Below are 18377 nucleotides of genomic sequence, written 5' to 3'. Positions count from 1 at the left end.
TGGTTGTGCTGTCATTCTAGACTTATACAGTGTAAAACCAGAATAGAAAAGGGGGTGGGTGGGTATATCTTAATTGACTAAAAGTCCGGTGAGACTGGGCGACAATCAGAAGCATAACTTACAAGCAGGTTTCTCAATGCAGACTCCCAGGCCCAGTGCAAGAGTCATCAGTGGGGCCAGGGAATCTGTATTTTCAACAAGCTCTCCCCTCCTCCCCTTCTCTGGCATATGTATAGTAAAATTTAAGAACAACCCTACTAAAGTACTAAAGTATAAGCTCTTCGTTAATTACAATGTTTTTTCCTCCTTGTTAAACTGAATTAAGTACCCTGGAAGCCAGTTTGTTGCTAAATTGCCACCTGACATCATTTTTAAGTAAAATAATTATACTGCCCCTTGAGCAAGTTGTGGTCATATTTATTGGCTGATCTGACGGGTCAGTGAGTCAAAGCAAAGTTATTTGGTAATATTTCCTATGTACCAAAGAGCCAAGGAAACCAGAGCATAGGTTTCCCACCTTTCTAAACAGTGTACACCTGTCTATCCAAAAGTGAGTGTGAGGCTAAAAAGCAGTTACCTTTAAAGAATAAAAAGGTCCCACAGACCTACAGAAGCTTGCATCTTGGGCTGGGCAATGTCATTTCCGCTGCGGCTCTTTCTTGCCTCTACTGGGAATGAGAAGCGGGAGTTCAGAGGTTCCTGGTCTGGGAAGACACACAAGCACTGGGTTATGGGAAGCCTCCTCCTGCTAATGTGTATTTATACTTTGTGAGCTCTGATTCATCCTAGCATTGGAACAGAAATCTGCTTCCTGAGGTTCTGTTTTTAAATAGATAGTTTGCAAAAACAACAATTATTTTTCTTGACATTTTTTTTTTCCACCCCACAAGCAGCTAAACATCCCGGCCCGGGCTATGTCAGTCTCCAACAATGCCAAAAGACAGCTTGGTTATTGGAGGTACAAGGGTGCCCCAAGGCAGTTCTGTAGGGTTCTGGCCCCAGAAGTCTTAAAAACAAAGGTTAGAAATCATTAGGGCAATCTTGTTGCATCACTTCAAATACATGAGATATTTCTGGGACTATTAAAAATAACGAATTTCCCTTTGTGAACAAGTGCCTTCCGATGGCTGTTAAGCAGAAGGGCAAGTGGGGGTGACGCTTGTGGGGCCCTGGTGACTGCTGTCTGGCAGCAGAGGGGCCGGCACACCTGCATGGTACCCTTTGAGATCGTGTCAAAAGGGCGAGGTTCCTTTGCTTTTGATATAAATTCTACCTGTATTACTTGCTCTTGCATGCCAGGCACAACCTTCCTGGCTTAGAGAGTGTTTCTTTCAAGTCCTAGGCAGCTTTTACAAGTCTTAAATTATGTATCATTATGCATGGGTCTGGTATTAACCTGTGATATGCCCAAGTCAGGAAAATTAACATGGAGAGTAAGGGCTCTGAAACCAATAAGAATCTGGAACTGTGGCCTGCCTGCTGCCCCCCCACCCCCATCCCGTCACCTTCCCCTGCAGTGTCCACACCAGGGCACCCAAGCGTTGACTTATCCGGAGAGCAGAATAAGATGCCAGCAACATGAAAGTAACAGCTTTGTCTTAAAGAGAAGCTCTCCTGGCAGAGCCAGTGGGGCTCCTCCAGAGTCCCTGAGGGGGATACAAGTTTGCAGCTGGCTTCTTAATGACTACTCAGCCAACTGCATGGCTTGGCCCCCCTCTCTGCACCTGAATGAAGAGTGCAGAGCTGCTTCCTTTCATCAGTGCTGAGAAACGTGCAGTTGAAAAGCTTTCATTCTGAACTCACTGGATATTCATGCAATTGGAGACCTTACCTGTCAAAGGATCCAACCCACCTTACTTTCCCAGGAGGGGAAACTGAGGTCTAGAGAGGTTCAAGGACTTGTCTAAGGACACACACAGGGTTGGCAACAGCTGGAACTAGAACCTTAGGCTCCTGCTGCCTGGGTTGCTGCAGTTTCTGGGAATTTGCCAGGTTTATGTCTGGATCTTGCCTTTGGTGTGAATTTCAAAGGTAAAAAATCGGGACATCAGTGATTAACAAAAAGGAGGCCGCAAAGCCTCAAGGGAGGCTGCAGAGAGCTGCCACAAAGACCCTGTCGTCAATCTGAGCTGTGTCTCCCTCTTGCAGGCTTTGCCTAGAAAGTGACATCTTTATAAATCTGATAGCAATAGGTATTTTCTGAACCAAAGGCAGTCTAAGTCCTGTCCCTTTGTTCTTGGGCAGTTTCAGATTTCCTTTTCAGTTTCTGCTTCATAGAATTAGAAAATAAAATTGCAGGAAAGGAGGCTCAGAAACTGACAGCCCCACTCAGTACATCCTTCTCCACACATGCACACAGCACACGCATGCACGCACACGTACATGCATGCACATCTTACACTCTTCAGGACATCGGTGCTGCTCTGTGTATGAAAGGGAACTGGAAGGGCCCTGGCCCATGTCAGGGATGGCGATTATAATTAGGCTTCATCCCACATTCTCTAAACACTGCTGCTTCCCTTGGCAGGCTACTTCCAGGTTATTCATGGAAAACTCACCTCAGCATTTAAAAGTGCTAAAATCCAAGTCGCTTGGATGTGATTAAGTTCACCACCTTCAGTGTGCATCTGGGCCAGCACAGACACATCTGGGAGTTCCTAGAACTGCCTGTGGGCAGCTCTCCTTCTTCCACCCAACACCCCAAAAAGCCTACTCCCCCACACTCTCCCCACCCACCACTGAGGGATTAGGAACTCATCCCACAAGTCATCTGTAACCTGTTTGTCGTGTCAGGGTAGGCCAGAACTACATGTTATGCAAAAGTTTCCTCTGAGCTGAGGCACCCACGCTCAATGCCTTGGAAAAATCCCGTCCCGGAGACAGAAACATAAACCCTCCAAGTTCAGGACAGTAACGATCAGATATCCTCAGGGGGCTGTCCCTGGCTTTGCTGGGATGGTTTTTGGAAGTGTTTTTAAAAAGGAATCAGGGCATTGAGGAGGGCACTTGGGATGAGCACTGGATGTTGTATGTAAGCCAATTTGACAATAAATTATATTAAAAAAATATTTTTTAAATTAAAAAAAAAGAATCGGCACAAAACAGAAAAGAGAGAGCACGAATGTGAAACTGCTACAAGTCTGCACAAAACTAAGGAAAAAGTGAGAGGAAAAGGAAAGCCAGTGGGAAGGGGCCCAAAGGGGGTGGGTAAGGCCTCACCCCAGCCTCCGGCATCCCCCACATCCACAGCCCCATTATTTCTGCGCTTCCTGTGAGCTCTCAACACAACACTCAACAAAAGAGGTCCTGACCGTTTCCTCCAGGGCTCTGTGTCTCCACATGTGCCTGACCGGTGGCCGGTGGCTTTCACCTCCTCGGGGTGCAGAGCCAGGCCGCGTGCCGAGTGGCAACGGCACACGCTTTGGAGCCAGACTTCCTTGATTCCAATCACAGCTCTTCCTTCCCGATTCCTGGCATGGGATTTTCTCCACGTGCAGTGTTAGGTTTACACAACTGCGGCCCAAAAGAATTTCTGGGTTTTGGGGTGGACACACCTGGATCCTAGGCTCTGCTATTTACTAACTTTGGAAAGTTTCCAAATTCTTTGCATCTAAGTTTCCTCATCTGTGAAATGGTGATGACCAAGTGTCACTGACTTGGTCACTGACCAAGTGCTGCTCAGATTCATGACAAGGGTTGCAGGAAGAAGAAAGACTGCTGCTCTATATCTCTAAGCATCCTGGGATAGGATGTCGAGTCCACTACAAGATGAAGGAATCCAGCTAGATTCCAACGGCATTCTCTGTTCTTGCCACTAAACTGGCCCCGTTCAGAGAAGAGCTAGATAATGGCTGCTGGATCTGGTGTTAAACAGAAATCCAGGATGGCCCCCAGAGATTCCTAGGCCCTGGTTATTTGATCAAACACTAATCCAAGTATTGCTGTGAAGGGATTTTGCAGATGTAATTAAAGTCCCAAATTAGTTGGCCTTAAAATACAGAGATTTTCCAAGTGGGGCTGACCTAATCACAGAAGGAGCTCTTTAAACGCAGTTTTCTCTGGCTGATCACAGAAGGAGAAGCAGAGATACAAAATGGAAGAGATTCAGCACAAGGGAGGTTTCTCCATTCTTGGGATGGAGGAGGCCACGTGGCAAGGACCAAAGAGTGGCCTCTAGCTGCTGAGTGAACTCCTATGGGAAACCACCAGCAGGACAATGGAGCCCCAGTCTCACAATTGCAAGGAACTGAATTCTGCCAGAAACCCAAGGGAGTGTGGGAATAGGTCCTTCCCTAGTTGGGCCTCCAGATGAGGATACAGCCTAGCTTGGTTGATACCCTAATTCCAGCCTCAGGAGACCCGAAGCAGAGATCTAGCTAAAAAGTATCAGAACCTGTGGTACAATCAATGTGCACTATTTCGAGCTGCTAAGTTTATGGCTGTTACACAGCAACAGCAAAGTTCTCTTCCAAAGGGAGTTGTACCGGGCTATGTCACATGTAGGTGCTGTATTTGGTCTTGACAACACAAGTCATTGGCTTTTCCCCAATCAGTTCAGTGCTTGCTAATCAGTGTAGAAGAAAGAAAAACTCCTGCAAGAATGAACTAAGGGACCACAAAAAACCTTGGTTCCCAATTAAATTCTACCGCAGTCTGTGTTCTGCCAGTGTAGACAGATCTCTACAGCCTCTAAATAATAGAACATGGTTCTGTCTTCCATATCTATCCTCCCCACCATTTTACACAATTAGAGCCAAATGAGGTAAGCTCAGGTACTTGGCCTTGGAGGACTCCAAAACACATGGTCTTGGGCCAGTTTTCTCTCCTTATGGAAGGTGATAATGTTTGACTTGTTTTTTAGATGATGCTATCAGAGGATTGGATGACTCTCCCACCAAGCATCCTTTCCCTAGATGGAAGTTTCTTCCTCGGCTGTCCTCACGACACAGTGTCTATTTCCTCTGGACGAGTAGGAGCTAAACATCAAGCCTAACGTTCTCTCCTACCAGATTCTCTTTCCTGAGCTTGCCTTCATACGGGCAGCTGGCCTAGGTGGACACACATAACGAGTGGCAGAAAGCTAAGGTTTCTCTCAGATTCAGCAAACTTTTCTAAAGCGTTGCCAGGACCTAGAATTAGACCTTATAAAAGTGCGGAACAACAGCCAGAACCCATAACATGCAATTTGATAAACCAGTGTTGAGAAATATGATCTTCAAGAGAAAGCAAAGCTGATCTGATGCAGAAAATTCACAGATGGACAGTATGCTTGTCTTTGAGCCTGTATAGAGATGTTAGTTGCAGTCCACAAGGCTCTTCCAGCTAGAGATAATTAGCGTCAAAACAAGAACCCCAAGAGCAGATCCCCCTACAACTCTGACATGGAGAGCTTTTGCTACCAGGAGTGCTTTCATATTGATGGGTACTTTTCACTGGGGAGCCACTGGAGGACACTTCTCTAGATGTCACAGGCTTTGTCCTTGCAACCTCCACTCTGACAGTCACCAAACTGAGCACAAAGCACAGGGAAAAGGCTCACCAGGAAGCATTTTAAGGGGGGGGGGGGGGGGGAGACATACAAATCCAAGTAGTGCTGTTACAAGCCTCGATTCATTCTGGCATTGTTACCAAAGGGACTTCTAGGCTCCTCCTACTGGGACACAGCCCAAACACCCAGTCTGCCACATCAAGGCTGTAGGTCACCCTAATTCACCATTTCACCTTCTCCCCCTGATAAATGGAATGATGGGCTGGTATTCGTCCTCACAGGCACCCACAGTGGGTTTGAGAAAGAGCCCTCTGCATGCTTCTCACCAGCTGAGCATGTTAGGGAGGAAGAGAAAAGTCCTTCAAAGCCACTGGGCTTAGAAAAATTCCCAGTCAATCCATCACCTGCCTCCTCTGGAGAAGGGTCTGCCAGTCCAACCCACAGGTCCCAGGGCAGGTGGAGAGAGGAATGTGAGGCAGCAAGTGGAAGTAAGAGTTGTGTCTGTGTGCAAGCACATGTATATCTGTACGTGTGTGTGTGTGTGTGTGTGTGTGTGTGTGTATGTGTGTGTGTGTGTCTAAGCACAGAGACAGGACTAGTAATAGAAGAGCTGGTGAGAGGGCGTGGGAGACTGGGAACTTATTTATAAAATCTCTTCTGCCCTAAAGCAAGTCAAACTCCCTGCTGAGGAGTGGCTTTTTCTTCCTCCCTTTTGAGTCCTGTGTGCTGAACTGACCTCTCCCTGGTGGAGGTCAGCGCTCTGCTCACCCTGTGCACACTCAGCCTTTTGGGGCTGGATCGCTTTAGAAGCCTGAAGAGGAGACAATCTTCAGCTCGAATTTCTGAGAGGAAAGCTGTGGTAAATCTCGTGAGGAAGCTGGCCTGTGTGCATGTTTTAAAGAAATATATGTATATGTTCTGATATTTTGGGAACTGTGGAGAAAACAAAAGGCAAACATGAACACTGTACATCACCAGAGTCCCCTCCCACAGCCTACTTCACCCACTAAAATAAATCAGGCTGGGTAATGAATGAGGTTTTAAGAAATGTAACTGAACTTAAAATACAAGGTCAGCATCTCATCCTAGGTAATCCTTTGGAGGATGAGAAATTCTCCTGATTTTCCCACAGGGTTATTTCAGATGTGCTTTCTGAGCCAAACTATTTTAAAAGCGTTCATTCTTCCACTGCCCTGCCAAATGTGAACTTGAGATTCACACGCACTTTTTGAGAGCTTATTAATGATATTAATGATCATGGATCAAAGGCAAACCTTAGACAATTATTTAGGTGCTTTAAAACCTCATCTGCTGTACAAGGGCAACAATTTCTCAGTGTTGGCAAAGATGAAGTTGCTCTGATGTGTCGGGTCGAAAGCAGCATTATGAACGTGGCCTCATGGAGAAGACAAGACACATCTCTTTGTGTGATTAAAATGTACTCGTATTGACACCTCGTCACCAAAGCCTTTCTCATTCATTTGAAAGCAGGCACACTTCTGACCTGCAGAAAGCCCCTCGTTTAAAGGATACTCTCCGCTCAGAGCACACCCTACCTCTTTCAACATCCAGTATTTAAACCTACACACACCCTACATTTTAAAACAATAATTCTTTACTGTGGCTTCTCATGAGAATCAGTTATTTGAGGAGCTTTTAAAACTGCCAATACTCAGGCCAAATTGCAAGGATTCGGATTTAACTGGAAGCTACTCAGGTAATCCCAATATGTGGCCAGTACAAAGAACCTGTTTTTAAATGGATGCGGAAATTAACACATCGGAGTGGTATATTTACCTTAAGTGTGGTGCTTAAAATATTAGAGATCATTTTGTTTGACAAAGGGAGAAACTGAGGCCCGGGAGGTTAAGTGACTTTGTTCCAAAGCACACAAACCAATTAGTGGCAAAGCAGCAGCCTGAACCCAGGGTTGCAGCTGGTAGCACCACGCCATCTAGAGTCTCTGGATCCCCAGCCAGACCCCAGGTCCGAGGCAGGTCAGCTGCCTGTGGGCGAGGCTGGCCAGTGTGCCCGCACGAGCAAAACACTATGAAAGGTTCTTTTGCTTTATCAGCTGCAATGGTTCTCAGCATTTCATGAACAGCTATCCAAATGTATTATTCCAACCTCAGATTGAAATGCCTTGGAAAGATTCTGTACAGATCCAAGGGGAGATACGTATACAAGCAATCAGAGAGGCCTGGGATCCTGTCATAAAAGGCAGTGTAGAGAAAGATCTGGCCCAGGACTTCATTCAGTGATGAACAAGGACTAGATCCACTTAGAAAATGGAAATGAATCTGCTTGGGAGATGTCAAGATCTCTGGAACAGAGTCAAGGTTGCATACTTTAACCTCTCACAAGAGGGATCTATCTTAGCTCACAATTGGGAGAAGTGGGAATATATCTGCATTGTAAAGACCACCCCAAAATGTTAGGGGCCCATTTAATCACAACACCCCACACAGGGTTTTCCAAACCTACAACTTTAGAACCAGCGGTTTGGAAGCAGAGCTCCTTGGATTGTTTCAACACAGCGTTCAAAACCTCAGGGTTGCTTCAAGGAGGAAGAAGTCTCTAACAGAATATAATTTTAAGTAGCATGTACAGAAAAGGGCATCTGGGATGTATATTCCTTGGGGGTCGCTCGTTTTGAAGAAAAGTGATACATACAAATTTATTTTTTGAAAACAATTTTACTTTTTATTCATAAAGTAGGTTCATTTCCTCTACATACTACTTTCACCCATGTACTTTCAGACACATACAACTATTTAAACGACTTATATAAACAAAACAAATGACAGGATATGGGCAATGGAAAAAAAGAGCTCCTCTAGGGATTGCTGCAGTGTCTGGCTTTCTAACTTGACTAAAGAAAATTATCCTGTCAAATCCATACCTGTAGTCACCTGATCAGATGCTTGGGGTCATATGTATGGTTTTATTGATTTTTGTTTAATTAAAGAATCAAGGTTTTTGGTAAGTAATTCTAATGGCGATTATAAAGTAATTCATGGTAATATCATGTTACATAATAAAACTTACTGAATATGATTAAAGTCCAGTACTGAGTATTTCTGAAACAATTAAAGGTAATAACTAACTTCATCCATTCAAGTTCCCTCTGTTAAGCGCACACATTGACATATATTTGTTCTTCATCTTGTTAAATAAATATAGAAACCAAATTAGGAGTTGCACAGATTTCTAAGATCTAATTGTATCATTAAATTGTAATACCAATGATACAGTTAGACTTCTGTCCTGAGTAATTATCTGCATTAACTTCACTTTACAATGCTGGATTTACTTTGTACTTAAGGAAGATTTTAAACTATTTAATGGAAATCAGCTTAATTTTGATTTTCTACTTGCTCCACCGTGCTTCAATTCATTCGTGTTTCAGTAACAAGAAATGAACTCTGTCATCTTAACAAACCAAGCATGGAAATTTCCTCATAAGAGAAAAGAAGAAATTAAAATGATTTCCGTATTCGAGTCACAGAACACTGAAGAGAGAATTTTTGGCTCACGGGAAAGGCATTTGTTACCTCAAAAGGAAGGCCACTCACTAAAATTTTGTGGAAATACTACGGTGGGACCTGCCAAGAGGGAGTTCAAGAAAACTGGCAACAGTGGCACTGGGATCTCAGGCCACTCCCTTGGGCACAGAGGTTTTCTTCCCTTACGTGCTCTGCCCTCACCAAGCTCTTTCTAAAGTCAAAGGCCATAAGACGCACACCTCATGCTAAAATCCAAACATGACACAAGAAGCAAACAATTGACTGTGATCCCATTGTTGTCCCCAAGACCTATCTTGAGATATCTCATTCACAAACAAGCTATATTCTCCATAAATCAAACTAGAGGGGCGCCTGGGTGGCTCAGTAGGTTGAGTGTCTGACTCTTGATATCGGCTCAGGTCATGCTCTCACGGTTGTGAGATGGAGCCCTGCACATCAGGCTCTGAACTGGGCACGGAACCTGATTGAGATTCTCTCTTTCACTCTCTCTGCTCCTCCCCAGCTCAGGCTTGCTCATGCTCGCTCGCTCTCTCTCTCTCTCAAAATAAATAAACATTAAAAAAAAAAAAACTAGAGTTTTTAATGATTCTTGTCATAAAAAATAAAATACATTTTCTTACTTCTTTAATACTAACATAAGTAAACAAAAATGCTGCAGCACTCACTTCTCTCTCCCCAAAGGTTGCTTCTTTGCATTTGACAATTTATATGCATATCTAGATGATACTTAACCTCTAGCAGCAAAGAAAAAAAAAAACGTGTAAGAAAAATCACACTGACTGTTCTCTGACATTTCTTGTTTATGGACATTAAAAAAACAACACAAAATCCGACATCAATATATTTTTTAAAAAGCCATCTGAAAGCACAAGGATGCGACTTAGAAGCCATAATGACACTGAGAAAGTTAGGGAGTTCAAACTGTAACATTTATCTGAAGCATCAGAATTACAGGGACTTGAAAATAAATTTAATTTGGGTTGTTAAGTAAGTGGTTGAAGACTGTGTTCTTTTTGATTAAGAATACTGACAGGCTCTCAGATTTTCAGATGCTGAATTAATAAGATTATAAAGAACGTCAACACACACCCCACTCCCAGGAGTAGAGAATTCTGCATTTCCCAGCTAATAAGCAAAACCTGGCAGCCATCTTCCCCTTTGTACTTCCAAACATCCAAAGAATCACACAACCACTCAAGTAACAAGAGATCTGGGGGTGTTTCAGACATGTGGAAGAAAAATGCTTAGAGGCAAAATTCCTTAAACACATGCCATAGTGCGGAGTGGAGAGCTGTTCCCTCCATTAACCCTGTGAAAATCCCATGTACATGCAGGGCTGTGAGAAAGACCAGTCAATCTACAACCCAAGGTACTGTTTTCCCTCTTAGGTCACAGTAATTGTTATTTCACGAATATACCAAACCCTAAAGCCAAGGCTGTTCTTGAAAGAGAATCACTAAATCACAAGTATTGGCTTTGTCCCGTTAACAAATGAAATAAAAACTTTTCAATTAAAAGCTTTTCTCTGCTGCCTCCATTTCAAACATCTCCTTCTAGGTGTACGTTAGGCAGCAACTATTGCACTGAAATGGTTGTCTTTTATTCTAGACTCTTTTCCAGGGAGCTTATTGTTTCTTGGCCAGTCACCAGGGTTATTACTTGTGCCCTGTTGAAACCGTTCCGGTAATTCTGTTTAAGAAGATTCAAGGACACACTGTGCTCCTGTCTTCAGTGAACAGCACACCTAGAATTGCTGTCCCTCTAACAGCAGGGGCCCCCCACAGACCATGGAGATTGAGGTTTCCATCCTGTGCAGTCTACCCCAACTGGATGAGCACAATCTGCTCCACTGTGGTTAGTATCCTGTTGGGTTCCCTCTTTTCCCACAGAATGCTTTGCTTGGAATCAGCTAAGAGCAGGAAAAAAAACCTAGGGATGGGAAGAGGAAAGGACGCCAGTGCACAGGGCCACGTTCCCGGTGAGTGAAGGTCATGAGGCTGGGATCACATGAAGGGAAGAGGTTTCCAGGCAAGGTGGGGAACATCAAAGGAATAGGATCTACATTCATGGCCAAGTATAGTGACCAACACTGAACTTCATGACCCAAGATGGTGCCATGAAATATGGCTGCCTCTTAATGAGTAATACCCTACAACACAAGTGGGAAAGGACACATAGGGAAGCACAGAATGAGCTAGGAGTAACCATAATTAGTCTTAAGCACAAACCACCAACACTGTGTCTGTTTCCATATTCTTTTATTACATTAGGCTTTTTCTGGGTTATTTTTCTGCTAACTCCGACACTTTGGGAATATACTTGATTTTCCTTGTTACTAGGGAGGTGCTACTTCAAAGGACCACACAATGTTGAGTAGAAAAAAAGATGTATTTGATGGGTGGCCTGTGAATATGTTTTTTTCCCCTATTTTAGAATGAAACTGGGTTAACAAAATCTTTAGTAGGTGTCCATCCAAAATAAGTCATTGCTATGATTCACTCTGACATTTCAGCAAGCCCACTGGAGACATTAGTGGGTGACAGTGCAAACGGAAGGCTCCTGTTTTGAAACTGAAACTGCCTGTGATGCCTTCCAAATGGGAAACCGGAAACTCTGGCCACTGAGCTCCCCTTGGGTTCGAATCCTTCCTGAACCTAACCAAAATCTCAGAGGTGGGGGCAAGTGCAGGGGCAGGGACATGCCTGAGCTACAAGCAAGAGCAAGCCTGTCCCTCTACTCTCTTCCTCTAATGCAAGGTCAAATTAGCCATAAACTTCTAGTAATTTTAGGGTAATTAACAGTTTTGTGGGTGCAGTGGCCACCGTGCTGTAGAGAACCTGGGAACAGAGCTGCTCATAGGCTGAACCCAGGTGTTTTACAAGTTTGAGGGAGCACAAGGGTGTGCATGTCCACATATGGGCCCCAGCTGATGAGCTGGAGGCCATGGTAGCCAGTATTGAGGAAAGAAACACTAGGGAGTCTCCAATTAGTCCAGTGGTTCTCAAACTTGAGCATGTTTCAGAATCACCCAGGGTTTCTCATTCAGTAGGCCTGGGGTGGGGCCCAAGATGGGCCTTTCTAACATATTTTTAGACAGTGATGCTGGGCCCAGAACCAGATGTTGAAGACGGCTAGCCTGTTCCTTCACTTCTGTTCAATTCAGGCTGAGGAACAGGAGGAGAAATTGTACCCCTAGATATTGCACTATGGCCCTGTCTTCATATAGCCCATCATACGGTGTGCACAGTGATGGGCCAAGAAAGCACATGGCTGGTTTCTTCAGGCAGGTCCTTCAAGAATGGGATCATCCTTGACAAGGTGAATGGCCATTTCTCACTAAAATAACTTTCTGAAGACAGTTATAAAGTATGAGAAAGTAGCAACGTTGTTAGAAAAATCATATAGCCTGCTGAAGATGAATGCATTGAAAACTAACACTAACACAGATACACATTTTCGGTACAAAATAATCATTCTAATTCCTTTAAAATCACAGCATCTACACAGACCCCTCTCTTTCCACATCTTTAGCCACTATAGACCCAACTACATCTCTGCAATCCCCTTTAGTAAGTTAGTGGCCTCTTTCATGCTTCTTTCTTTTCTTGGTTGGACTGCCCTGGATTGCAGATAATCTTTCAGTGTTTGTGGCTGAGCCAGTTTGCTGTGCCTTCCCTAACTTATTTTTCGTAAGATGTCCAGAGGAGAGATTTTCCAAAACATGCAACTCTTCATTAGACGCCGTTTTTGCCAAACCTTGTTTCACAAGTAACCCCGGATCCGACAGCTCTGAAGTTGGCAAAACCCTGACAGCTTTGCTTTTTTCCCCTATTATTTCTCTTGGGACTAATCGATCACTTCCAAGAGAAACTCTCTTGTGGTGGTCGACGTCTTCCGCAGAGCCGAGGTTCCTGCGTTTCTGTTGTGTTCTGGCCCCTTGTGGACTTTGTTTTGGACCTGGCGATGCTGACTCACAGCTATAGACAGGGCCCCTGCTTAGAAGCCCTGTCTCTGACCACTCCCCATGATGAGGTTTTTGCTGGCTGCTAGCGTCTTCTGGCTGGGTCTGATGAACATTTTCCAGCTTTTGAACAGGAAGCCCCCAGTGGCTCTCAGCTGCCTTTATGTTATCTTCTGCTTGTTCTGTGGACTCTGATGGGGGACTGGCTGAAGCCTGACTGTCACCCCTCCTCCTCGCTATCTCTGCAATCACTGGGTCACTAGCTGTTCCCCCAATGTCCCGGCTGCTCCGTGATTTGCTCACAACGCTGCTTTTTGTTTCAGTTCTTCTCACACTAAAACAAAGAAAGATTTTTTGTTTTGTTTACGTAAAGCTGCCCTTGTCACATTGCCTATCCCTGGAGAAGGAGCTTGGGCTACCTTTCCTTCTCCCTTACCTCCCAGGCAAATCCAGAAAAGTCCCTGAGTGAGATGTTTAAATTCAGACTGGATCAAGCAACAGACACACTAGGATTAGTTATTAGGATATATGAGGACAGGCTTTGTTTATTGATCACTAGGTTATCACTGTAGTTATACTCGAGTTATGATGGATCTATTTTAACTAAGGAAGACAAGTATACATTTCAGATGTTAAGGGTCAATATTGCCTAAATTTGATATGTTGACATTTTTCCCCAGAAGCAAATGCTCAGATACATCCAAAGCATAGCATATGTGTGTGTTTGTATGCAAGAATGTTGCACACACACACACACACACACACACACACACACACACACTTTTTCTACAGCACACAAAAAAGACAATGTAAACTTCACTCACTTTGTAAAATTCACTTTGAGGAACAGGATAGCAACTGCAGGGGGAAAATTGAGAAACTAGAGATTTGACTTCAACACAGACTTGCAGGCTTGTGAATAGTAAGAAATTTCTTAAACCACCAAACCAAACTCAAAACACTGAAGCTGAAATATTTATTTTGGCTAAGCTTTAGTCTGGAAACACAAACACACACACACACACACACACACACACACACACACACAGAGGTTCTTATTGTTCCTGATCAGGGGTGTGAGGATTATCATAATTATCTTAGAATGAGAACCTGCATTTTAGGAAAGGAATGTATTTTTTTAGATAGATCTATAGTCACTCAGAAAGTGGTATGAAACACACCACCAAACAGGTGTGTTACATCTTCAAAGTGCTTGTAATTAATTAGTCCTTGCAACACACCTGTGAAGCAAGAACTTGCTCCCCATTGTCCAGAAAGCAGGAGTCAGGCAGAAGAGCAAGCATGGAACTTAGGGTAAAGTTGGTGCCAGAGGGGGTTTTGTGACTGGTTTCCATAAACTCTTGTGGAATTCTAGGTTTCATGTCATGTATCCATACACACGGACAGTCAAAAAGGAGAAAAAGAAGAATTTGTTGGACCTACATTTCTTTCAGAGCATTTCTCTTGCGCTTTTCACTGGGAGGAAGTGGACTCTCGGCACACTCAGCAAGATAATCAGACGCTCCGTGGAGAGTTCCTTCTGTCTACTCCAAAAGATAACAAAGGTTCAACCAGAAATCTATTAGCTGAACGTGAGAAAAAACAGTTATACTTTGAATGCCCCAGTGAACAGATTTTTGTGAAGACCAGATGAAACTGCTTAGTGTTAGGCTATTTTACGTTTAAAAAATCTAGAACGTTTTGGTAAATTGTCACTTACTTGGACTCCTATCCAATACAGTTCATAACGTTAATACACACCACAAACATACAAGGCTGTAAGAGAAAGGACACTGGTTCCAGACCATCTGGGAACTCTTGTCCAATACCTTTTTTTTTTTTAAGTAGGCTCCACGCACAGCACAGAGCCCAACATGGGGCTTGAACTCACAACCCAGAGATGAAGACCTGAGCTGAGATCAAAAATCAAATGCTTCACTGACGGAGCCACAGAGGCACCCCTTAGCCAATATCTGATATCTCTGTGGCCCAAACTGTGACAAAGCCCAGAACTGCAGGGCCGGGCAGCAGCATATTTGTGAACTCTGATCTTCCAGACAACGGTTAAGATCTGTTGGCACAGTGGTCTGGACCCTGATTCCTAAGAATTCCACACATTTTCTCTATTTACAAAAATACAGAATGTGGCCTTTGCAATACTCAAGGCTGCATAAAGAGTTAAGATTTTAGTGGATACTTTGAACACTGAAGTTTGTGATTCTTGGCTATTAAAAAACTGGGAGTTTTTCTTAAACTAAGCACTGCAACAATTTTACATATTTCATAGATTATCTGTGTATCTATTCTTATATGTTCCCATGGAAGCTTCATATGGAAGTACATGTACCTATAAAAACGGGGCACCTGGGTGGCTCAATCGGTTAAGTGTCTGGCTCTTGATCTCAGCTCATCTGAGAACTGTGATCTCACAGTTCATGAGTTTGAGCCCTGTGTCGGGCTCTGCTAAAAGCGCAGAGCCTGCTTGGGATTCTGTCTTTCCCTTTTTCTGCCCCTCCTGCATGCTCGCTCTTGCTCTCTCTCCCTCTCTCTCTCTCAAAATAAAGAAATAAGCTAAAAAAAAAGTACTTATAAAATGTAAAAAAACTCCCCAAATTTGCCAACATTGACCTATTTCATAATTTTGGAATCATTTCCTTTTTGTTAAGCAAGTAGATAATCCAGACAAGGTGTTAACTTCTCTCATTTCCTGTGACACTAAGTATCCTTCTCCATCAAATTCTACAGTAAAATGCTGTAAAAATAAGGAAGAATTTTGGGAAATTATCAGTGGGTCCCTTGCTTTAGACTTACATTGGAATTAACAATGGCAGTCCCAGAATGCCTGGTAGATGGCAGCCATCAGTATACCTGGATGTCCCACAGGCTGATGCTATGACCTTTGCCCAATCAGTGGTACAGGGTACCACTGAGCACGAACCTTTAGCTCCCTCCAATCCCGCCTATGGTTTCAGACCTGGATCAATGTCACTCATAGTCATATCCAGGTATAACCTAAATCAGTTTTAAGAGTTAGTAAACAGAATACCATAGGTTTTATTGGACTATACTGCATTTTGATGCTTCTCCCTTTCTCCCCCTAAGACTCACTAGTTGACCAGACAGAGCTACAGTAAAGTTAAATGAGAGGGAGAGGAAGAGAGAGGGAGAGAGACTGAGATTTATGTGTGAAACACTTCTAAACATGCCCTATAAGTACAGTAGATTTTCCCCTTACGACCACACCCTGTAAGTGCTGTATTTTCAGAGCTGAACAATTAACATAAGGAGCATGAGTCAGGCTTTGAACAACTCTGTGGGAACCAGAAAGCCTTTTGCTATTAGGAATGATGTAAATTCCCCAAGGCTTGAAGAAGTCCACAATGGAAGGCAGACAGGGTCATAAATAACAACAATGGATACTGCGTCGACCACATAAAGTATGATGCTGCGATGGTGACACTTCAAATCTCACACTAGATTCAATCTCTGCCTTTATTTATTTATTTTTTAAACTAAGTTTAAAAAGCACTATGCATTTCCTATGGGAACTTCAAAAACTTCTTTAAGAGACATGACAATTGACTCTCATCCCAAATTCCTCTGATCACAAACAATAGGGAAAATGTCCTTGGAAGGAAAAGGACAACAGAAAATGCGACGCAGTGACAGAAGGAAAAGTCCAGTTCAAAAAGTGCAAAACCTGTGACTTCATTTAAAAAAAAAGAGAGAGAGAAAAAGAAAAGAAAAAGGCAAGTCAGGGTCTCCTGCTTACAAATTAAAACCACATTTGGCAATTTGTTGAAGGAGGCATATTTACATTTGTATGAAGACTGGGTGGGCAGAAAAATAAAAAAAGCTTAGACTCCTTCTTCAGTCTTCAGTCCTTGAACTGTCAGACCTCATTAGAAATCTTTCATTCTTATTTTTCTAAGGTCAATTCATTCCCCTTTGTCACTAAATCGCAGCCTGCGGAGCCCCTCAAACAAATATTCCAGAGGAAACAGTGATCCTCTGGAACAGGGACTGGGAACAAAATTTCCCAAGGGAGTTGTCCTGATTACTAATGGCTTCTCACATCTGGCATCAAAATGCAATTGTGGCTTATCCAGAGGCAAAATTCTAAGGTACAGACAGTGTGTGCTGGGAAGTGCTTCTTGGGCTTACCTAAATGACACGACTCCTTTTTAGATTCTGCCTTGAATAATGACCCTGACATCTTCCGCAAAGAATACACACAAAGTCAATATATTAAAAAAGGTTACTAGTTGGCCATCCAAAGTCCAGAGTACACACTCTGTGGGGACTTGGATATTTAAGAAATAGGTTAACCAAGGGGCTTTCTTTGGGCCTTCATCAGTGATTCTTCTTAACCTAGAGGCTAGCTCTGAGTCTAGCCAAGGAATAAAATTCTGCATATATTATCAGCTGCCCTATCCACTCCCCACCCATTTATTAATTTTTGGTTAACACTTTTAGTTTTAAACTTTCCATCTGTAAAGAGGTATCTAGGACAAAAACCAGGACAAAACCACACAGAAGTAGGACAGGGCCATAGGCCCCACAGGGAGTCTAATGCAGGGGGATACTTTTCCTCAAGAGACTAAGCAGCCCAGGCAGGCTTCCAGAGCAAGAGGTCGGGTCTTGTTGCCATCCCCAGGGATGCTCTGCAGTCTACTGGATGCACCCTGAGGTTGAGGACAGCCAAAGCACGTGTGCTCCAGTACAGGCCCAAAAGGAAGGTTGAACAGGTGAGTGTTTAAATATGAAAATGGGTGATGTTACCTCAGTGCTGTCTGGTCTGACCTGGGAAACACATTTTAAATTTCTGGACAAAAAGACTGCAAAGAGAGTCCCTACCGGAATTAGCAAGGCAGCTAAGATATGTTTCCTGCCTCTAATCAGAGAATGGGCTGGACTGAAATGTAGTCAGGAATACTGGTTGATGTACAAGTTACAAAGGCAAATTGAAATTGTGGATAAACCAAAGTGTTCACTCCATAGTGACTTACTGAATATCACTTCTGAATAGAACACTGTTGGATTAATGAGGGATGAGGAGAGAAGTTGGCCTAAAAAGATGTAAGAAACACCTGCTCTTGAGTTTATAACCTCCTCAAGGAGTCTGTAAAACACAGCTGAGGCTCCCAAAGGTTATTGGGAAGACTGGCACCAAGGGAGCTTTTCAAAAAATATAGATTCCCAAGACCCACCCCTGGAAGTTCTGATTTACCAGATCTAGGGTGGGGCTATAGGATCTATATTTAGGTTCCCAGGTGATTCAAACACTGCTGACACACATGAAATAATTCTCGACAGAGCAGAGCAGCAGATAAACAAATGAAAAGTGGTACACTGAGGCAGTGCTTGGCAGTCTGGTCCAATTACCTCAGGCATCAAAATT

The 18377-nt window shown here is 43.5% G+C and overlaps 1 protein-coding gene across 1 annotated transcript in view; it reads right to left on the bottom strand.

Annotated features, from left to right (window-relative positions):
• Positions 1-11256: 11256 nt before the first annotated feature.
• LOC122496575 (SLX4 interacting protein) overlaps positions 11257-18377 on the bottom strand; it is a 179449-nt gene continuing 172328 nt past the window's right edge. The window contains exons 7-8 of the mRNA XM_043602893.1: positions 14420-14520; positions 11257-13310 (exon numbers count right to left, since the gene is read on the bottom strand). Coding sequence (XP_043458828.1) covers positions 12590-13310; positions 14420-14520 — 822 coding nt within the window. The 3' untranslated portion in view covers positions 11257-12589. The remainder of the gene's footprint in view (positions 13311-14419; positions 14521-18377) is intronic.

This window comes from Prionailurus bengalensis, chromosome A3 (assembly GCF_016509475.1).
Source record: "Prionailurus bengalensis isolate Pbe53 chromosome A3, Fcat_Pben_1.1_paternal_pri, whole genome shotgun sequence".
NCBI lineage: Eukaryota > Metazoa > Chordata > Mammalia > Carnivora > Felidae > Prionailurus > Prionailurus bengalensis.
This window is presented reverse-complemented; position numbering and strand designations above follow the sequence as displayed.